The following is a 23,836-nucleotide window of genomic DNA, read 5'->3' as shown; positions in this document are numbered from 1 at the left end:
TGAGGGTAACATACATTTATTTAAAAAACAAGCCTAAAGTGTTCAAAAATAAGCACCTTATGAATTAAATGCTTCAAAAAGCTTTTCCTTTAGTCACATCCTCCTGATTTCCTCCCCACAAATTACTGTTCTTAAATCTCCCCTATAGTCTACACTGACCTATACATCTCAAGCACTTCAAGAGGCACTTTAATGATATAGGATATTTCTAAAATGTAGGATCACTTTCCCTGTCTAGGAGAGTAATTCATGGAACAAAAAAAACCAAAACAACTTTACCTCAGGAGAAAGATACACGTTCCAGAGATTAGTCCAATTCAAACAGAAATCTACTCTATGATAGAAAGCACATGCTACTTTCAGGATAAATTCACATCCTGCCACAATATCCAAGCTAGAATATCCCCTCTTCCTCCTTACTTAAATACTGTGTAGAATCTCTTGTGTACATAAGGACTCTACTCAGTTCTCAGATACACCAGAAATTTTCTGTGAGTCCTGTGGAAATCATTTTAGTATCATGCTTTTTCTACAGATCCTTTTCCATTTGAGAAATTAAGAAATCCCACCTTTCAGTCTCCCTAACTGGAAAAATGGTTTACATTGCATGAGCCTTTAGACGAATGAATCCATTCATCTACGGCTACAGCACTGGATTCCCCAATGACAACATTCAGGTGGTGCTTCAACATAACTTTTCCCATCTCCTGCAGGTGTGAGATGACTGTAGTCCCACCTGGGTCACTCCAACCAACATAAAGCTGGCGAAATAAGATAAGACTGACAATTTGTACCTACAGCTGAAACGTGTCAGTCATCACTGTTAGGGAGCCCATACTTGCATTCCAGCTTCCAGAAATGATGATGCAAGTACCTGAACTTTAACGGACCGACTCCACAGAAAGAGGAGCAATGGCAGTTTCAATATACATGCTATGGCTTTGCTAAGAACCTATGAGGTTTTTTTAAGCAAGCTAAAAAGGATATTGATTTCTTTCAAGTCCACTGCACAATAAATACTATTTCCACTGTTGCTATTTAAGGTACCAGATAAAAATGCCACATTTCTCACTAAGAAAAGAATCAGCAAGTCTTTCTTGAAGCGTAAATGTCTAAGGCTCCTTCACATATTTTCAAACAGTATTGACAGCTAGAGGTAGCCAAAAACATACAATGATTCACGAAAAAAACATACAGAAAACTCACTTTGGTATCAGAACAAGCTTAGAGTATTTTCACTGTGCACTGTGGACTGCAAGACGCTGACAATCTAAAACATCCACAGTGATACAGCTAACAATACACACTCAGTGCTTCATTTCCAAGTTACAGACTAAGGAAAGACAAGAAATGACTGTAAGCAACCCAGATAGACCCTGAGTAACTTCAAGAAGAAGTGCAACATTCTGCACTTGAAGCACAATAATTTCATGCATTTGGCTGAAAAGCAACTGTCTGGAAAGGACCTGGGGTCAGTCTGGATGCTAGGGGCCAAATATGAGCCAACAGTGGCTTCACATCAGCAAACCACATGCTGGGCCAACACTAGGAAGAAAGTGGCCAGGAGAAAGAGGGAAATCACTCTCTGCTCATCATTGATGAAGCTACACTTGGAACATCGTGTCACAAGAGTTCAATACACTTCCACAAGTGAACAAACCAGATTATGACAAAATTAACCACTATTTTTCAGATTAATTAATTAAAGCGACTAATTCTGCACTTGGCACACAATTTTTCTTCCAAAAAATGCAAACATGCTAATTCTTGAGCCAGTGTCTATTCCTTGATAGTGAGTTAATCTTTCAGGTAATGCCTCTATCAAAGAACTCTGGGATGCTCCTAACAGGAATCACCAACTACAGAAAAGACTCCTCATCAGCTTAAGTATTTTGCTAAATGTTCTGCAAATAGCTCAAAAAACCCACTGTGTCATTATGATGCTACCACAAAATTAACTTTTGGAATCAGTGAAGGCATCATTAAGGAGGACAATATGAACCTAACAATTAAGCACAAAACCAAAAAAAATGTGAACGGGTAGATAAGAGGAAGAATTACTTTTTTCTTAACATACATTTTCTAAGGTTCTGGTAGAGATAACCCTGAAAAGTATCTGTAACAAAGAAAAACTATTTAAGGGCTAAAACTATGTCACTGACATTGATGAAATATCCTGTAATTTTTTTCAAGGAGATTTAATTATACCTTTCATGCTACTCATGCATTAAAAGATCTTTTGGTTAGCATTAATTTGAATTCTATTGCAACATAAATTAATACAACTTAGACATATTTATCAGCCCTTTAAATAACAAACTGATGTGTCCGGGCAGTATATTCTTGAAAAGAAGAAAAAGACATGCAATTAAAACCTGAACTGCAATTACTTTGCATTTCAGAAAGTTAAAAAGTAGCCTGAAGCAAATTACCTCAAAGAGAAAATCTGGAGAGCAGTTTTGCTTCAAGCAAAGACTTAACAGTATTTAAAAGAAAACAATGTGAAGCATGAGTAAGTCATCCAGCAGGCAAAAGGGTCAAAGAAAAATAAATGGGCTGCACTCATGTTAGTATAAATCTGAATGCATTAAGCTGCTAAGGAAACCTACAAAAACAGTATTAAGGTCACAGTATTCAACAGGATAATTTTAACCCGAATCTTAACCTTAAATTTAACAAATCATGCTATGCATGAGAATTTCCAAGGAGATTTCCTAACTCATTATGCAAAGGAAAAAAATGGTAAGTCAAAATAGTTATAGTAGCTACGGAAAAATCTGTTCTTTTGTTTAAAGAATAGCATAGGGTTTGCTGATGAACAGGACTGCAGTAAACCCTAAGAAAATTAACTAACAAATACATATACTTTTATCTCCCAGACATTTTTGTGTGAAACTGCAGGAAGTACTTACATTTCTTGACAGTATGCAGAGAACTCTAAGCTTTGTATATTCTAAGAATTTCTGAATATAGTGGAGTTCAGCCACATTTTCACTATTTTTGTGCTAAGGAACAAAACCAGTAATAGTATTGAATCTCTGAAGATTCAGCACACTGAGACTCCGACAAAGGATTTTGGTAAGCAATTACTTTGTCTATTCCTGCACTGAGTCTGATAAACTCTTCAAAAAAACATTCCTCCTGTATCAGGGGTTATAAACTACATCTCCACACTGTATACAATGCAGTACTGAAGACAAAAGTAACTCAGGTTACTGTACAAAGCAGTTAGAACAATCAGATGCAGAGATTAGATAGATTAATAGATGAAGAGATGAAGAACAGATGTAGAGGTGAAGCAGTGGAACAGGTTGCCAAGAGACGCTGTGGATGCCCCATCCTGGGAAGTGTTCAAGGCCAGGTTGGATGTGGCTTTGAGCAATGTGGTCTAGTGGAAGGTGTCTTTAAGATGCCTTCCAACCCCAGCCTTTCTATGCTTCTATGAGATTAAAATCAAGACTTTCAAAGCACACACAAAGCCTGTCATTTGTTTATACATGCATGTATTTTTATAGACTTATAATATGTACATGGAGTAGAGCTATGCAAAGCCATGCACGCTGATCCAACCCCACTCGAGCCAAGGAGAGGTTCTCAATAGACTCTACTGGATACTAAATCACAGTTACACACATAAAGGCTGTAAGAACCTGTCAGGTTTGTAAAGATGACATTGTTGCTCTTTGATGGAAACACGGAACTCACTATCCTAACAAAAAGTAGTGCGTTTCAGATTTCATAACCTACCCAAGTAGAAAAAATAAAACTGAATTCAAACAAAAAAACTAACAGAAAACCCCAACCTACACAACTTCCATTACTTAGTCACTTCCAGTTTTATACTAGAACGGTAAACTTAAGGAAGTACCGCTAGCTTTTCCATTATGGTAACATGGTAAAATCCTGAGTCAATTCTTCAAACAAGTCTGTTGGTACTCACCTATTTAACTGGGAACTCACCCGGGAAACATGCCAGGCCTCCCCCCAAAGTCAGAAACTCCTTTCCAGTAGAACGGTGCAGAAATAAAGACTCTTCAAATTTAAAAAACCCTTCCCCTGCACCTGAGGGTCATTTACAGATTAATCAATCAACTAATCAAGTCCAAGATGATTTTGAATCATATCTGTGTCCTTTAATGACAGTAAAAGAATGGTACCAGGTGGCAGTTCCAGGTCTTGTACTCACAAGATTCAATGATTATAAGTGGAAAGAGTAGAAAGACTTTGGTCAAATGAGTTATGGTTTTGGTTGGAATTCTTTTTTTTCCCAATAAAGATTTCTGGAGCTTGAAGAGTAGCAAGTACCGCAGGTAAGAGCCAAGTATCACTACAATGTTGTCAAGCAGCAAATGGAAAAAGAACAATTGTAATCAAGGAAGGAATTTCTGTCTCTGTTTCTTTACCCAGAAGTGCTTGGATCTACACATTCCTGATGCCTCCAGAGTCTGAGCAGGGAGTATTACTTCCAGAGAGAGAAATGTTGAGAATTTAGAACTCTGGAGTCCTCCTTGAACAGAGATGGAACAGTTGCCATCTGGCAGGAATTAAAGCTGGTATGGAAACTTCACAAAAGGAATTAAAAGATGGTCTGGGAAGTGGCCAAAAGGAGATCAAAGTAACTTTAGCAGCATAAAGACACGTACCGGAAGCACATGAAAAGGAACTTCATGGCAAACCATTAGGTTTAAGAAAGTATCTGTTGCCTTGGTAGAAGGCTGTGTGAACCAGGGGGAAATGTGAATTATTCTTGTCACATACTTAGTCCAAAAATATCTGTGCTATCTTGTATGACTTCCAGTCTTGACCACATGTCAACCATCTAGGGGAACAGATGTATTTTAGATTTGGCCCAAATTTTGAACTCTAACAACTGATCAACATATCCTTCTTCCTGTTCTTTAAGTGCGGCATGTTACTGGATCTGAGGTTCAGACTGGGGAAAAAGCCAGTCTGATAGCTATCTGTGAATTAATACATCTTAAACACAGATAAACTATAGTTCATGCCTTATGTCACATTTATTGGGGTAAATATATAATGCAGGCATGAATAATCAGCTATTTTACAGAAATGCAACATCAAAAGAGGACAGTTTTTAAAGCAGTTACCTTCAAAACCAGAAATGGATCATCCATGGATATGACCTGGGTGGCCCCAGAGCTGAAAAGAGAAACTCTGGGGATTTTGAGTTGTATAAATGTTAAAGGGAACTCTTGGGTTACTGCTTTTAAGAGCTATTACGATGAACAGATGTTTTACCTCATCCCTATTTCTGCCTATGTGCAACTATTGAACTCTGTTCAGGCTTCCATCAACAGAAGCAGTTTTTGAAAAATAAAATGAAAACGAAGGAAAATCTTACTATGCTCCAGCAGAAGGTTTCTCAGTCGGCCACAGAACAAGGAACAGAAAGAAACAATCACGCTTTACATAAACTCCTGAGAACCACTACTTACAAGCCAAAGCGCAAGACTTAAACAACTTCCTTGTCCAGAATGAGCAAATTGTTGAAGTTACTATTTTTAAATGAAAAAACTGTGCTCAAGTTTGCTAGAACTGTGCAGCAGCTCATCCACTGTCAGGTTCCACCCATGATGCCAGCTCCTACTTAAAATGTTTAGGTCTCTCTTGTTGTCACATGTAGTCAAACCTCATCTAGCTACCTTTTCGATATTCAGGATGTAGGTATTAGCAGTATTTAACTATCATATCTTGCCTGGCAAACTCCTACAGGGTTTCACTTATACAATAAAACCTCAGATTCTGGAGTCACGATTTCTGGACTGCAGAGCAAAACTGCAAAAGGCAAAGAATAGGAACACCTCCATTTTTCAGCACTGAAAGCAGACTCTGGTGAGTTCCTTTATTCTTTTCCTCAAGCTCAACTATTTGGATCCTATTGCAGTGATAGAGCATATCTGTGCTCATACGCACAAACAAATTTCTGAATTGAGATTTCTAGATCAAGGGTGACTTAGCAAGAAGGACACTGAGAGCTTAGAAGTATTTGCAACATTCCAAGAAAGGAAATGGTCAACTGAATATTTTTTAAAGAAAACTGTGTAAATTCAACTGCTAAAACAATATTATTGAATTCAGTCATTAAAATGTTAAACATAGGAATAGCTTCCTGTGCTAACCTCAATATAACTACATCCATCAAGTCTCACCTGTAATAACCAGGGTGGTGTTTACTCTGTGAAGTCCAAATTGCTAATTCCTCCCATTTACAACAACTTCCTGGCTTTCAGGAACAAAAATCATTTTCTGTCTAAATATACTTACACTTAACAATCAGAAATGAATCCCTCTGCAAACAACTCTCCACACTGGCAATCGTCTTTGTTAGTAATTATTTATGGCGCAGAAGCATCAAAGCTTTCTACTTTCAGATTTAACATTACTACTATTACTACCATTTCCCAGCTACATCCAGGATAGCTGTCAAACATTTTTCCAATAATACTTCTAACCTGTACTTCCTCCTTTTCCCATTTATGCGCAGTAGGGCATAAATATTGCAAAAGCCTTATAACAAGGTGGTTTTGAAGGAGCATTACAGTAAAGCTTCACTACTCTAAGTCGTTAACCACAACGACTGAACAGTTCAGAGAGAGCAGTGGTGGGACTCTCACGACAGATGGAAACTCTGCACCTGCAGAAGACAGCACTGCCCACTGCAACCCGTGCTCTCAAGGGCAGGTAGGTGTGGTGTTTCCCTTCCTGGTAGCAAGGGACAAAATTAATTAATACCAGGCCAAGTTTGCTGACATTTTCTGAAGAAGCTTAGGTTGGTGGGCTAACCAGTGCCTCTTTCACTCTGTTCAGATACTTCCTCTGAGATGGGACAGGCTTCAACAGCAGCAGAAAAGGAAAGATGGGCAACCAAGGCTACAGCTTCCTCTGGAGAACAGACAATTTGCTGACAATAATCTCATCCATATCAGTTTCAAAACAAACTACAAATTTTAAATAGCCTGAAATTAATTTTAAGGTATAAAAAAGTAAAAGAAACATTGCCAGTGTTACAATCTAAGCAAAAAACTGAGAAAGATCAATGCAATAAACAGCTGTTTGTTTGTACTCTGTACAAATCACATTTAGCAGTAATTTCTGCAGGACAGTTCAAAGTTAAGGCAACTAAAACCCGTCACTTGGATGAAGTACAAATTTCTGCAGCTAGTAAATCTTGAAGTTTTAATATAACTGGCTGATTTGCAATATCATTACTGCTAACAGATGCAACTTATTTGTTTTATATCGAGCACCCTCGGTAATACTTACGTAGTAACACAAAAGGCCTCTACTCTATATGGTGGAAGCACAGAAATGTCTAACCTAGCAATTAAGGACACATCTAACCCTGGAAAATAAAATCCACATCCAAGCAATGAGTTTTTCAGAAAGCTCATCACCACCAGAGGAAAAACAGAAATGCGAAGACACTGATTATCACACCATGGCATAAGGAAGTCACAGCCAAGTCTCTCTCCCCTGACCAGCAAACACTGACATACATAGAACAAAAGAGTCTGTGAATCATTTGGGACTTGTAAGACATACAGTGCCTTCCCTACAAGCAAGCTCTTACTGTCCCATTTCCCAATGCTGAAACTTCTCCTTAGCCACTTTAACACTTTCAGATTCACATTTCAAGCACAGCAACGGGAAGGAAAGCAGACACATCAGAAAAAATGCGGTAGGAGTCATCCACAAGACTTCAGTAAGCGGAAGATATACAGGAATGCGAGTGCACACAACATGTAAAAAAATCATATTCACATTCCACTTGATCAATAAGGATAACCACCATCCATACGACCATTACTTGACTCTTAGCATCAGGCATTCCAGGAATTTCTGTAATGATTCACATCTACCTATTTCAAAGAGACTGCGTATGTGAATTCTGCTTTGAGCTCCACTGCTGATTAAAGAGAATACACTTGACCTAAATCTTCCATTCAAAAGAAGACTACAGAATACACATCTGACTTCATCTTGTACTGGTTATTCCCATATCACAGATATGCATGCAGAAACAAAAGGTATCAAATCAAGCAGAGTGTCAAATTAACATGTAGTATGACAAAAGCCTCATGTGCTACCTTAGCAGCCAATTTTGCCCTGCACTGTGCCTATTTGTTGAGTTTTTTCTAATTATTATTACCTATTTTTTAATTCAATTTTTTATCATGGCACAATGTAGAAATAAAGATGTTCTATCAGAAATTATTTATGAAATAATGACAGACAGATCCGTATTTACAGCTGTACATTTGAAAATCCTGAAAAGATTTATTAAAGACTTTGTGCCAGGTTCTATCATAAATTGAAACCTGTCAAATAATAGAACATGAGCTTATGCTGAATGGATAAAAGTTTAGAAATAAATTATTGAAAATTTGTGATCAGCTCACTCCTTGAAAAATATTTCTAGTTTCTACTTTAAATGCTCATTTAACACCTTAGGTTGAGGAAAAATAATATGGAGCCATCGAAAACCGAGAGAATGAAATAACTAACCATTTAATTTTAATTCAACTCTGATGATCTTCATTTCTACTAGAAACTGGCCCAGCAGGTAGAGCATGCTATGGCTGTCTTGAATGCAAACAGTACTATCACAGGCAGCATTAACCTCAGAATTTACACAAAAGGTGTTATTTTGTACAGTCACCAACTACTTGCACCACCTGAACCACACAAACAACAAAAGCACTACGAAACAGGAAGAAGTAAGATGACAATAATTAAGTTCTAATCGGACTTGAGTTGAACTGCAACTAAAGGGTAATAAACCAACTCTCAGTCTTTTACTTAGGAGTACAGAAGAAAGTAAAACACACAAATGCCATTATATTACAACACAGATGTTTGCATCCTTTTCTTCTTTTTTTTTTTTTTTTTTAACAGATGGATCAGTGAATATGAAAGAAAAAAACACTGCTATATTTAACAATACAGATCCCAAATCCCTGTCATATTAATAATTCACAAAAGTCACTGAACTGCATGACATGTTGTGCTGATAGATTTTATTAGGAACTGAGTCTCTTAATGCACACTTTTATTACTTGTCTTTGCAATGGCAAAATACAGTCTGTTCTCATTTGCATTGAAGGAATAACAAAAACAGGTACAAGAGTCTTTCAGCAAGGAAACAATCCTGAGAAAAGGAACTGTCTTGTTATATATAAGGCTGCTTTGCTGGGTAGGGTTTTTGTTCTTAGTAAAGAACTGGGCAACTTTCATCAGGAACTAGTAACATAGACCACATTCATAAATAAGGGCAAGGTCAGCATTGAGCTATGAACTTCAGAAACAGTTCACTGAGAAAGTGCCTCAATGTGGCTAAAGTTAATTTAAAACTCTTTCTTCTTTAAAAACCAAAAATCCCCATAATAACTTCATCTAATTTTCTGAGATTATTACCTACTCTACCATCCTTTCCCTGGCCAAAGCAATTACACTGAGATTAGCCAACAAATACCTCGTCTTCTCTTAGCATACACTCCTCAACACAAAGCCTTACTATGGTGGATGAAGTAAATTGGGGAAGGAAGGTCTCAAAGACACCGAAACCAGTAATGATGTACTAACACAATATAAGCAGTAATGATTGATTACTTTTTTATGGTGTAATAAATGATAGTCAGCTCTTCTATTATAAAATATTCAGTGTTATTGTATTATGTTTCACGTTTTAAACTGATGCAAGAACCACATCTATTATTCGCTAAACTCACCATTTAAATATAATATACACTGCTGAAATGTCTGAGGTCTACGTAGAAAACAAAATGCACTGCAAAGTACAGCTGTCTTTTCATAATGATGCATACACTAAATGAAGTGTTCCAGTGCCACTGACTCTGCCTGCACAGTGTTGTTCAGCTTTAAGTTATTCAATACTTTTGAATTGTCACTTTCAAGTATGAGAATCTCAGGTACAGATGTCAAACTTGCATAGATCACATTTTATGCCTGCATTTTATCTTACACATATATCACAGTGTTGACCTCCTGAACTTCCATTTTTAAGGTTTATCTGTAGGTAAATCTCTTACATATAGCAGTTTTATGGCTAAATATTCACAATCATTTCTATTTATAATGTTTCTAGTCTGGTGGTACCTGAGAAAAGCTCCAGATTGGTACAAGTGGGTTCTTTTGCAGCTCTGCACTCTCACTGTCATGGAAGGAGCTTGGCTTGTTTGTCGTGTAGCTAATATTCTAGACTGTTCTTGCCTTTTGTTAATACATCTTACTCACTTCTACAGGATCTCTAACACTACACAGCAACTAAATACATTCATTATTTAGTTAGTGAGTGCAAGATCATCTGTTGATTACATACGCATGGAAAGAGAGCCAAGGTTGCCATTAGTCCCTAAGGGCAACCCACCAAGACCAGTGAGATTTATGCTTGGCAAATGGCAAAGATTGCAGCCCAGTTTAATCACACCTGGTAACATTTTACAAGGTACATGGGACATTGGTGAATAACTGTCATGTGGAGAACATAACATTAAATGAAGACCCAGACCAAGTTAAATGCATGCCTTTGAAGCATGTCCTACAGCTCAGAGCAGGCTGAAGTGCTCTCTTAGGAGATCTAACAACCAGTCCTTAAACTAACCCCATTCTTGAAGAGGCGGTAACAAGTTAACAATAACATGTTCCTGCTCTCTGGGAATGCTGGGAACAGCAAACTAAGAAACTGAAGCCCCAGCCTAGGATCAACCATTCTAATTCCACTCCTGATTTATTATTTTCTCATAAAGCAGAACTGGCAAGTAAAATAGAGACAATGATATTATGAGTGTCTAACAGATGTAGTATGAAAATTATGTCAGTGGAGTACTTTGAATGTTTCGCTGGTACTGCGTCATGACAAGTGCTTCTGATAGTGTAATTCACTTTGACTAAATCTATTCTACTTTTTCTGGGCTCGTTGGAATAAATTGTTGCCCTACGTTGCCCATACAGATGTTGCCTTAAATGTCATTGCCTTAAAACGTCTGTGCTATGCAGAGACAAGCTTTGAGTAGTAGCAGTGTTTGAATTTCCTGCACGCTAAACCACACATCCAGCTGCAGGTTTGAGCGAGTGAGCAGAGGGATTGGGGCTTCAGTGCAAGCCAGTGTGACAGCAGCGCTCCAGCCCTGCCTCCAGGGCTCCTCCCAGCTAAGCTGCACAAATAAAGATTACAGAGTCAGCAACATCACTTGGGTGGAATAAACCTTATTAATCCAAATCTTCAAGCCTACCCACAACATTCATATGAATATCACTGTGAATAAAAGAACCAAATCCATGCACAAAAAGACACAACTACATCCCGTGTTTAACAAGGGCCAAAGTTATGCTTTAACAAGGTTTACCCCTCTTCATTCTCTACTTGAGGAAGAAAAATAATGCAAGTGACTAGACTAAGACTAAGCAATAATTTCTAGGGTCATTCTAAAATAACTTGTAAATTAGTTCTGTAAAAAGATAAAAATCATCAATATTCACAACATAAATCCTGAATTGCTGAAGGTTAAGAGAGGAAGAGTTACCTCTTGCACTTTTCTTAATAAGCAGAAATCATTGATTCCTGACTGATGGTGAGCTAGTAGAGTGGTACCTGTTCACTATATTCATCCAATACTCCCAGGTATTAAGCTCTTATTCAAATTATATTTGAGAAGTTTATGAAAGAAAAGCTCATAAATAAATTTCTTTCTGGCAGATGAAAAGAGATTTCCCTTTACTTTGATTACTGAAGAAGAGAGATACTAGCTCCTTCAGTTAAGGTAGAAAAAAGACCCCAAAATTTGTTTTTATTATCTGCAGAGGATCTTTCTTTAAAATCATCAAAAATTTTTTTCTTCCAGTATAATAAACATTTCACATGGTTATGATTCAGTATGTTTTACACTACATTGGTAATTCTCATTATTCTTCAGATATCATATTTGAGGAGGTTAATACACCATTAACATTATTAACTTTTCATATGAGTTAAGCCATATGGAACCAACTGGCACAATTCGGCCATATAAATGACTAGATAGTTAGTGCAGGTCAGCTTCTGCCCCACTGCTCCAGTGCAACTCCACTGGCTTCACTTGTGTTTGCAGGCCTAGACCAAGGGAGGAACCTGTGTCTCTAGAAACTTGAAGTATAAACAACTTTTTACTCCTTCCCAAAACAGGGATCTTCCAGAAAAAGGCAGGGATCAATTCACATGCTAGATTTGCCAGGATACAACCTGCAACACGCCTTCGACACAAGAGAAGTATTTCTGCAAATAAATTTGGGATCGTGGAAGTAAGGCATGCCCTTTAACACCATTTGGCAAGAATAGTGAATTTTGTTCATTATTTCTCTGTTAATCATTAAATCAGTAAAATACAGAGTAACTGAATTAGCGTGGCAGTTGAGCAAAAGAGTGGCACCACTGATTCGTATAGCTTTTTGGCCATGCCAGGAATATAGGAACCATACCACACAACTCACTGCTCTGAGTCAGATCCGATTCTTGGCTGATCCCAAAGCCCAAAGACAGCAAAGCACATCAGCAGTCCTGTGAGTTTTACCATTAATCTTCAGCACAGGTAACATCAAGGGAACTCTAGGACTGAAGGACATTCTCTGCCCTCTAAAGGGTAGAGTCTCCTTTATCCCCCTTCCCCCAACTCACTGGCCACAACTTTCTTGCCCTCTCCCCTAACAGGCTCTGTCTGTAAGTGAGGAAGGATCATGTTTCTCCCATCCGGCCCATCTTCTTTTCCCCGTGCCTCTCCTCTCTCCTCAGTGCTCCTACAGTTGCTGTGGAAATAACACACTGTACTGACCCAACACCTCCTGGGCAGCTGGTTCCCACAGCTGTAGTGGTGCAAAAGGCAATTAAGATAAAACACAGCTCAGCAATGAATCACAAGCCTGAACAGATCTCAGAGGTCATCTAGTCCATTCCTCTGCCCCACGGGAGGCTCAGCTATCCCCATGTCATTTCTTACAGACATCTATGTCACCTGCTTTTAAAAACTTCAGAGATAAAAATTACACAAGCTCCCCAGGCAATATATCCCAGCATTTCGCCACCTTCACAAAGAAGTTCAATCTCTCCTCACAGGTCACATTTTCCAGGCCTCAGATCTTTATCCTCTCTTTCTTTACAAGTCTCATCAGGTCTTTTCTGTTTTCCCCCCATAAACAACTCCAGTTAAAGCAGTTTGCTTCAAAAACCACTTTTGAAGGTGATCACTGAAAAACTTACTGTTTAGTGCTGCTGGAATTAAATCACCTTTTTCCACTGTGCAACTGTAACATAATTTTAAGACTTTAAATGACAAAATTATTCAAGTCTTGCTTGTTTTAATTCCTTTAGGTTTATTGCAGCTGTGGATATGAAACAGGAGAAAGAGGTCCGGGTAATCACTGTTCTCATATGTGTGTCTATAATGCCTATTATCAGAAACAGTATAACATCAACAGTGTAACATCAAATCAAGGAATTATTGAGATTTAAAAACCAATTCCATTTTCCATAGTCAAGGTAAAGCCACGTTTCATACAGACAACCTCAATGTTACAAAATAATGACCTATCAAAGAGATGAAATTTGACTTTGCTCAAGCAAGCAGTTTTGTTAGAACACACTCCACTAGCAAGAGCAGAGCAAATCAGACTTGGCTCACAGCTTTCCTTTACCATGAATTCATAAGTCATCTGATTATTTGGGCTTTTTTAAAGCACCAAAGAAGTAAAAGAGGAAGATAAATAAAGTAAGACTATAGTTAACCCACATCTTCTTGATTATTACTGACTTTACTTTCCTCAGGGAATAGTCAGAGGAAGAAAGTACATGTAAAGGCTAGAAATACCTTCTTTTGTAAAAGAATTTAGACTGCTGCATGGAGCACCAAGGACAGAGGACACCACTTACCAAGATTTAATATTCTGAAAACAAGATAAAACTGCAGTTATTCACAGACAACAATGAATAAGTAACTTCTCTGATATAATGAACACAGTATAAAGTATTACTTAGTTTTAAACAGTGGATTACAGAAGCCAAAGACCCAAAAGAAAGACTTAGATTTGACCCCAAAGAAGTATAATAAAGTGATACATTACTGCCTTTTATATGTATTTTTCTACATGCAGCACGTAACATCATGGGACCAAATACAAGGACTGTGGAAGGACTACAGGCCTTTACAGGTGAGAAGTGTTTAAGATTGCTTCATCTTTAAGCCAAATCTTTAAACAAAAAATACCCAAAACCCCAAAACAGAACAAACAAAGGACATTTTAAGCATCAGTTCAGGTATTCATTATGCTTTTTGAGCAAAGTATATCAATGAGAAATTAAATTTGTGATGTTCCTCTTTGAGTTGAAGGTATCCCTGGGAAACTTTCACAGATAAATCCATTCCCTCATGATATCCAAGAGCTTTTAAAACACGTGGCAATTTCAGATATATTAGATGTGAAGAATTTTATTACACCTGACCAACTGAGCATTCCCAACAAGCATTAACTAGGTACAGCTACAGAACTAACACTTTGCTACTGCAGATTTCAAAAACAGATGCCAACATATTTCATGCTGACTTCTGACCACAGGGAAAATATAATACAGGCCAACATGTATATTTAGGTATATTTTGGCCCATTTCAGATAAGCCACTCCACGTGCTATCCCAGAAGAACATCTAGTCCTTCTGATTAAAATATCAAGAAGATAAAAACATGAGAAAAAATTAACACTTGTATCAGCAGTGTCACAAACAATACTAAAAATCTCCATCTAATTTTTAGAACATCCATAACATATAAAACAAGAGAATACAGATTTCCAAAATCAACAAGAAAGTATTTTCCTCAGATTACAAAACTGAGACTTGAAAATTCCATTTTCAACACAGCTGCACATACACATGAAATATCTGAATCTCACCATGTAGCAGGTACACTGCAGTCATTATATTGTGCATTTTGCAGAATCTAAGGCATAAATTTACAAATTTAAGACAAAGTTTACTCAAATGTTATTACAGGTGACTACATCTCAAAATAAAAATCAACATTCTGAAAAAAAACACTAATCAAAACTTCAAAATAAATTTAAAAATTACTGAAACATGAACCAGAGTGCAAAGAATGTCCTTGAGGCAAGATTAGCAAGCAATTATACCAGTCACTGGTAACAGTTACAGTATATTGTATTTTTAATTTTTCTTCTAAAAGATCTGCCTTGTGTTCCCAGTATGGCAAAATCATCCTGCTCTTTTCTACATTCTAAAAAAAACTGAAATCATCAATAATCAAGAGAGCATCAGCTGATCACATTTCAGGATGCAGCATGGGAGTATTAGGTGACTGGGCATTGATCAAATGACGACAGAATCTGGAGACTGAGTCTCAAGTAGTATTGGTTGACCCTGATGTTAAGTATGTTCATATTATATAAGCTTAGACTGAAGTACTGTTTCTGCTGCTGAAAACTGCTATTAAAACTGCACATATTTGCTAAGTCGAACACCTACAAGCACATTTCTCTTGTTCAATCAATCTTAAAATGGCCTACTCTTAAACCAACTTTCTGGCAAGGAAATACAGACCAGTACCTCACCCAACCATTTCACTGCTCTCAAGGTAAATTCTCTCAGCATTTAATGTGTGTCACCTGTAGGAAAATTCTTTTTTATATAATAACCTACCAGCCAGCAAATGATTTAAAATGAAGGTGCCTTTTCTCATGTACCTTGCACATACACAAGGGATGGAAATAAGGCAGCAGCATTTCAAAAGATGATGCTTGCACATCCCTTCTAAATGTATACGGTCCTCTAGGGAACAATCAACTCAGCAATGTCTGTAATGCTCAGGCTATAATTACCAAAATGAGATGCATAACCTTTATTACACCAGCAAACAGTTAACTTTACAGATTATTTCTCTTACTTTGGTGCTCTCAAATCTTTCATCTTTTTTTTTTTTTAAGTAATCAACTGCTTCCAATCTTCCACACTGCAGCTACTGTGCATTCAATGCCAGGTGCTGCACATCTCACGAGCAGAAACTCAGCACAATGCAAGACCTTCTCCAGCCCATATAGTTTCAGATACTGCTGTAGCATGACAGAATGCCTTTGGGGTTTAGCAAATTCAAACAGATTCTGTTGCTACATCCCACAGAAAAACACCTTGAAAACTCCCCCTGTTTAAAAGAGAAAAAAAGAAACAGCCTACATCTCCAAACACGACAGTGCATTCCCGGCACGGAATACGCAGTGCAAGAAGAGAATAATGACAGTATTCGTGTTACCTTCAGTCACATAGTTGTGGTCTCGCAGAAAGCTGTGGTTAATTTTCCGTGTGTCCGTGTCCTCGCCCATTTACAGCAGGATTACTCAGCATGCCTATCCGCAGTGGACTGATAGCATCAGCAGAGGTCGTCACAAGAGCACCATCCATGCTGCCACTGCCTAGCAGAGGCGGGGAACACACCGGGCCACTGAGCACAGCATAATGAGAGCTACTGAGGCAGCACAGATTGGGGGGGCGAATAACGATCGAGGGGAAAAAAAAAAAAAAAAAGGAAAAAAAAAAAAAAGGAAAAAGAAGTAGCGGGGAAAAGCCGGAGGGAGAAGGGAGAGACAGCTCCGAGAAATTACGACTGCAGAAAGCCAGTAGGGAGCTTGCGTGAAGGCAGCACAGGCACTTCTCCCACAGTTAAAGAATAACCCCTTGGTTCAGTCAGGCAGGCAGGCAGGCAGGCAGGTGGGTAGGTAGGTAGGTACTCCTTAAACAGGTGCCCCCGCAGCGTCTCCCGCGGGCGCTGCAGCCGGGCCGGCGGTGCCGCGGGCAGGGGCGATGCGCGGACTGCAGCAGGAGCCGCCCGGAGCGGGTCGGGCCGCGCCGCTGTCACACGGCGGTGCCGCATCAGCGCTGGCCCCTCCCCGCCCGCCGCCCGCCCGCGCCGCAGCTGCACGGAGCGGGCTGAAAAATGGGACTGCAGGTAATCATCGCGGGCCCGCCGCCGGGAAAACACCGAGGGGAGGGAGAAGGGCGGGGACGGGGGGTGAGGGAGAAGAAACTTCAAGGCGCCTAACCGGGTTTGCATCGACACGTACCGCACACTAACATGCGGCCGCGGTTTTGTGCTAGTCGTGCTGTCAGCTGCAGCAAAAGCAACAGTCGTTCAATGTCAGCCTGTATAAATAACACTGAAATTGCCAAATATCTGCCTATGCAAAAGGATTGGTTAGAGGCAAGGCAACCGTTCTGAAAAAGTAAGATAAAATAACTGTTATTCATCTTTTTTTACCCCTAGTTTTGTAGATAAATGACAAATTGCAAAGTATTAAAAAAGGAAGGGCAGCAAACAACCTCTGTATCTTCCCTGTACAGGAAAGAAAAGCTGGACAAAGGGAATGCTTGCAGGTCGTGAGGTTTTCTTAAACCTGCTACTCTCACTGCATTATCCTATCATCTTGAAAAAGCAATGTTGAAATATGTATACTCAGAAATAGGAACATAAGTAGAAGAGGAAAATTACTCACTTGTATTATAAAATAAAGCTTGCTCTTTAGTCCAAATGTTTAATGGCTCATATTGCAGCAAAATTCTCTCCTTTAGCTTTCAGTATCCATTCAAGAAACCACAAACCACCACTACAGCATGATAAGGGAGTCCACAATCACAAAACCAATTTAGGGGAGAGAAGGGCAGTCCTGTGCTCTAGGCCCTGGAATTCCACACAAAACATACAATCCAGTTGTCAGCATTACTACAGCATTTTGTGTAACTCTAAAAGAATCTTGAATTTTTTTGCTGTTTCGGGTTTATTTCTTTTTAAAGAAGCTAGGACATACAGTTCTTGAAGGAAAACTCAACTACCCTGCTAATACTATAAACAGGCAAGTGACTTTGGAAAAAGTAGAGAACTATGCAAAAACCTACCCAGGGATGAATGTCTAATTTCAGGATGAAGTAAGGTTGGAAGGGAAAGGAGAATGAATTTCTTCCTTTTCCCATGAGTAAAGCAAAATAAAACAGAACCATCTCCAACCTTACAAGTAAATATTATAAAATCTTCACATTTGAGCAGGTGGAAAAGTAAAGAAGTTATTCAATACTTGCACCTGTATACAACACATTTTACTTATATGCAGGTTTTGTGGGTGACTATAGTAGAAATGTTATTTCTGCATTGACAGTGTAAGTCAATACTGTGGCAGTACCAGCAGCTCTTCAGTGTCTGCCCTATCCTTTTCAGAAATGAGGAAGGAGCCTTGCAAACACTGGCATTTATTTTGTATAAAATGGTTCCAACCTATGTGATGGAGCTGGTTTATTCTGCCATTCCCTGACACATTATCTTGGATTACCATCTCGGATTTGGTTTTCCAAAGACAAAAGGGTCTATGAGCAATATGCACTGCATCCCAAGTCCCAGCTCTGCCCAAGTCCTTGGCAAAGAGTGCAACAAACAGCCAGTTTACACTCAACCATTAACACCATGGTTAGACCAGTCTGGGTCAAGAAGGCACTTCTCCTTCAGCATCTGTGCAGAAGACAGTCAAACTGCCTGGTAACCTAGATGCTTCTGTTAGGAACCTGAGCTCCCTATATACTCAGTGTCATTTAAACCTCTCATTCTCCATTTTGTATATGGGATGCTTAACTTTCTCAGTAAGGCACCCACGTCAGATAACAGCATTAGAATCATAGAATCATGTCAGATTGGCAAAGACCCCTAAGATCAACAAGTCCCACCATTAACCCAGCACTGCCAAGAGCAGCACCCATGTCCCCAGGTCCCACATATACACATCTTTTAAATACCTCCAGGCATAGTGACTCCATCACTTCCCTGGGCAGCCTGATCCAGTGCTTGACTACCCTTTCAGTGAACAAATTTTTCCTAATATCCAATCTAAACCTCCCCTGGTGAAACTTGAGGCCATTTCCTCTCATCCTGTCACTAGTTGCCTGGGAGAAGAGACCAATCCTCAGTGGGCTACAACATCCTTTCAGGTAGAGAGCAATAAGGTCTCTACTGAGCCTCCTTTTCTCCAACCTAAACCCCCCAGCTCCCTCAGCCACTCCTCATCATACCTGTGCTCCAGACCCTTCACCAGCCAGCTCCCTCAGTATCCACAGGTGGATCCCATCCAGCCCCATAGGCATGTGAGTGTCTAAGTTGTATAGGAGATCAATGATCATTTCCCCTTGGATTATGAGAGCTTCTTTCTGCTCCCTGTCCCTGTCTTCCAGCTCAGGGGGCTGGGTACCCAAGAACAACTGGTCTCACTATTAAAGACTAAGGCAAAGGAGGCATTAAGCACCTCAGCCATTTCCTCAGTCTTTGTCACTATGCTTCCACTTGCATTCAGCAAACGATGGAAATTCTCCTTAGCCTGTCCTTTGTTGCTGATGTATTACAGAGTGTGGATTCCTCTGTGGAGGTAACACTGAGCAGCTTCCTGCTATCACTATGATGATGCTAAAACTGAAAGAAATGTTACCTTGCGGGGCATTTGATCCCAAAAATCAAGCACATTTCAGTAAAAAGGCACAGGAACAATTTATATCTACAAATACACAGAAAATGAATATGTGTTCTGAGAAAAAGAATTGTAAGGAAAACTTATTATTGAAAATAAATAAATCGATAATAAATTATGTGAATTATGTGTAAAATCTCGAAAAAAGTCACACTGACAGTCCATGAAAGAATACCAGGAATCATTTTCTTTGTAAATACCTCTAAATTTCTGTGACCAGCGTGTCTGCAATTTCTACAGTGCTTGAGAGAATTCTGCCCTTCCTGCTGTTCCTGCTCTTCCATGTAGGCTTGCCAATCACTGCCCTTTATTTGTCCTCAGTTAGCTGAAGCTTTACAATTTCTATGGTCTATCATTTCGAGCCTCCTCCCATTATTTGTTAGGTGTAATTTAAGCACTTAAAGACGTTTTCATTTTTTTTCTAGGAGCCAACTAGACATTTTTTTCTGAAAGTCAAAATAATAACTTCCATCCAGAGACAATTTTCTCCGCTCACCATTTGAATAAGAGAGGTTCATAGACAACTTCCTTAGGCATCACATACAGGGCAAATCGCACTTACCTTTATCTTCCAATTTTTAAGTTAAAAAAAAAATCTCATAAGAAGGAATGGAATGAGGAGGAAGCCTTTAGCAAAAACACCAGACAATATTCCCTGTGTGCATGCAAATGCTTTCCCCAAGATTATGAGCCAAATCCTTACTGTGTGGCAAATATTAGCACTCCACTGACTTAAGTAGGTCAGTTCACATGAGGAAGATTAGCAAAATTCTGCTCTAAATTTGTAGCACAATGCAAATTTGTGAGCCAACGTTTGCAGATAACTAGCTGTGCCATTTTTAAAATGCTACTTATTATCAATCCCACCGATAACCTACATAATTTCATCCAGTCAAATACCCAGAGAGAAGGTGTGCAGGGGGGGGAGGAACCTTTAATCAAAAATATATTTGTTATTTGGACTTTCGTAGTAGTTCATAGTCGTACTCATAAAACAACATGCTAATTGAGCTGAATACTGTAAAAAAGAGTGCCCTATCCTTAAGAATTTATAAGTAAACCATAAAATGGAAGAGCCATATACAGATCAGCAGAGACATTTAAGTAGAAAGAGTCATTAATGAGGATGTAGTCCTGGTTTAGAGCTTTCTTCAAAAGAAGGTCATTAGAGACTGTGGAGAGAAGCAATACACAACAACCGGATTCAAGAGGTTGAAAAACAACTGCATAACAGGAATAAAGTGATCTTAGTGGTAAAAGGAGGAAGACTGGCTAGCAGGACAAGGAGGAAAGTAAAAGACAAGGGCAGGCACAACACAGATGTCAATACAGACTGCAGGTGTCAATAAGAGAAGAATTAAAAGGAGCACAGCAAACAAAAACTGGATCTGTGCCAGAAGAGAAAAATTTAATAGCAGAGGGAGAGAAAATAATTTGAGGAGAGGAATATACCTGTATTTCCCTTCGTCACAGTTTTAGCCAGAAGAACTGGAGAAAGGGGAAGGTAGAGGGGAAAACCAAAACCAAAATCAAGCAAACCAACCAAACAAAAACAAACCAAAAAAGCCAGAAATTAAAGCAGGAGGCAGCCAGTACCCTGAGGAAGGAACCAAAACTAGTTATGATACAAGTGGAATTGAGAATGTAAGATTTGGTAACGGTGTAGTCAAACAGTAGTAAGGAAATGAAAAAGAGAACAAATCTTTGGCTGAGTGACTGTTGATCATATTTGTTTGTTGCATTTCCACCAGGAAGCACTTCAGCAGGAGAGAGGGAGGAACTACATGCTAGAAGGAAATTGGTTCTGTGTGATCCTATTTATTAACATATTTATTAACACCTGGTGAATGCATGGCTGTCCTCTTTTGCAGAACATGTATGTTCTTCTCTCAACCACATTCTCCCAAAGAGCTTCTATTTAGCTTTGTCAGACACTGAGAGCACAGCCTTTATTACTTAAAACTTCCAATATCAGAAATAAAACATGATCAGGTACTCCAAGTCTCCTACTTACTACCCCTGAATTCATCACTCTATCTGAGTTAGAACAATTAAGCTTGAACTGCAATCAAATGAAATAGTTATTGAATACCTAAATATTTTCTTTGTCTAACTAAACTTCTCATATACAGATCATTCTGTACTTCACTTAGTAAAGCACAGTGGCTTTAAATGAAATGGTACTGAATTTTGAATTGGCAAAGAATTTTGAATTAATTATTTTTGAAGAACAAGGCATTTAAAGAACTGTGATGGTAAAAAAAAAATCCTTAGAAGTTACACAAATTGCACCAAACCCAGACTATCTTAAAATATTACCTTAATTTAATGTTGCTAAAGTCAATGGAGGTTTTTAAGAGCTTTGACAGCATTTGCTTCTAACCATATCCCAGTATCTGCAAACTGTGTGAAATAGTGCAAAGTTTCTCTTCTCATCTTCAAATGGAATAAGATAACACAAAAAATTAGTCAGCTACAGAAAAAATACAACACAATATTTAGCTAACCCTTGCAATTACAGCTCATTGCAACTGAGTGTGCTCACCAAAAAAGAGTATTTATAAGCCAGATGTTCTCTCGCTTTATGCATATCTAGTCTATGTACAGAGATGTAAAACGCTCAGCTACTGACTTCTCCAGTTAGGCCTTCAGCAAAACAGCCTTGTTGTTCATTTATTTATTCATAATGTCCAGGAAAAAAAGATTCTAGAGTACAGTCATATTTCTCTTTTAAATGCCAAAGCTCATTGGCTGCCTTTCATTTAAAAGGATAAAGCAACAAGGAATGTGATAAAAAGCTACTCCCCTGGTCTTCCTCCAGCCCTGCTCAGGTTGACAGGGAAGGGACTCAGAGCTCTCAGCCAGAGATAAGACAGCAAATCCACTCCCCTGAGTTTGAGTAGTTTTCCTTCTCACTATTTGAAAATGCTAACTTTAAAATTCTGGTTTTCCCTGCTATCTCTCCTGTTTTAGTACTTGTGTCCAGAATGAACATTCCTTCTGTATCATGCTCCCCTCTATATTTGAGACTGGATCTAAACTGCAATTTGCAGCAGCTAATGTTAACCCAAGCTTGCTTTAAACAAGTTAGAGCCTTAAAAACCATCCAACCCTGATGGCAGAGACCTGAGCACGAGCTCTGTGCCTTGGAGGGAAGTTACTCCACATGTGATTAAAGTACCAGCAGCACAAACATCTTTTCACCATTGCTTATTTTGAAGACATTCAAGTACACTTCATCACATGATGCCTAATTGCAAAGGAATTAAGCTAATGGCTTTGTGATAGTATTAAGTGTATCACAAATTACTCTGATAAAAGTTTGCCTTAAAAGTAAATATCTGCATTCCCATACACTTCTGAAGTCCTTTTTATATTTGTCTAATAGCCAAATATAAAATACAGTGTTACCATGCAGTTCCTTTTTTATTTCTGACAGCTAAACAAAAACAGACACTGCCAAAAGCTAACACAAAAAGAAATAGAAGAAAAATTATATCAATCATAGCTCTCGTAAAATTAACTTTGTCTTATTCTAACACCTCAACAGTAATAATTTAGAATATTTACATTTATAGCATTTAATTCATATTTCAATACACAGTCATCAGTTACATTTAATATTTTATATTTAAAACCATTATGTAGCTCAACAATTCTGAAAAAACTAATGGCTGCTATCACAATTGGAAAATATTTCATTCTTCAAAAAGGGGAAGTTTCTACAACACACTACCTTTTGCTGTGTTAAACCTAAAAATAACACCTGCCCGGAAGAAGTGATTTATTTTTAGTCTACATACTCTAGACACAGAGTAAAACTAATGCCTCCCAGCGCCTGGTGATTTCAGAAAGCAAGCAATTAAAAGTCATCATTGAGCAATTTAAATTACAGAAGCCAACTTCCGTCAGCGACTTTCACCCTGTCTGTTCCGGGGAACACTGATTGCATAAGGATCCTTAGCAGAGCCAGGGCCACTTCAAGGTTTGCAGAAAGCCAGAGCGTGGGATGAACTGAATACACACCGTTCTCACAGGTTTTCACACAGCAACCAGCAGTTCTGCTCTTCTTTTTCTGTGATGTGCTGATGGTAGTGGTGAAACTAATCAATGTGGAGAGATCTGGGCCCAATTTAATGATTTTTAAAAGCTGAGAGAAGGCAGCCAGCATATTTGGACATAACAGTTGCTGCAAGAAGTCTCCCCAAAGCAGAGGAGATGCCCTGAGTTATGACACCCCTGTGACCCCAGGATGCCCCTCTGTGA

The 23,836-nt window shown here is 38.7% G+C and overlaps 1 protein-coding gene across 6 annotated transcripts in view; it reads right to left on the bottom strand.

Moving 5' to 3' along the window:
• PPP2R2C (protein phosphatase 2 regulatory subunit Bgamma) overlaps window positions 1-23,836 on the bottom strand; it is a 190,088-nt gene that overhangs the window by 119,613 nt on the left and 46,639 nt on the right. For 2 of the 6 annotated variants that reach the window (XM_050337795.1, XM_050337796.1), the window contains exon 1: window positions 16,327-16,869. The exons of 1 other annotated variant lie outside the window; for it this stretch is intronic. Coding sequence is in view for 1 of the 5 variants with exons in the window: in XM_050337794.1 (XP_050193751.1) it covers window positions 16,327-16,396 (70 nt within the window). In the remaining 4 variants the exon portion in view is untranslated. Of the gene's footprint in view, window positions 1-16,326; window positions 16,870-23,836 lie in introns of those variants that run through there. 3 more of the 6 variants (XM_050337799.1, XM_050337794.1, XM_050337797.1) reach the window with 2 other exon arrangements.

This window comes from Myiozetetes cayanensis, unplaced genomic scaffold, assembly GCF_022539395.1.
Source record: "Myiozetetes cayanensis isolate MyiCay16 unplaced genomic scaffold, myiCay2020 scf7, whole genome shotgun sequence".
Classification (NCBI taxonomy): Eukaryota; Metazoa; Chordata; class Aves; order Passeriformes; family Tyrannidae; genus Myiozetetes; species Myiozetetes cayanensis.
Note: the sequence above shows the minus strand (reverse complement) of the source record. Positions and strands in the feature narration are given on the sequence as shown.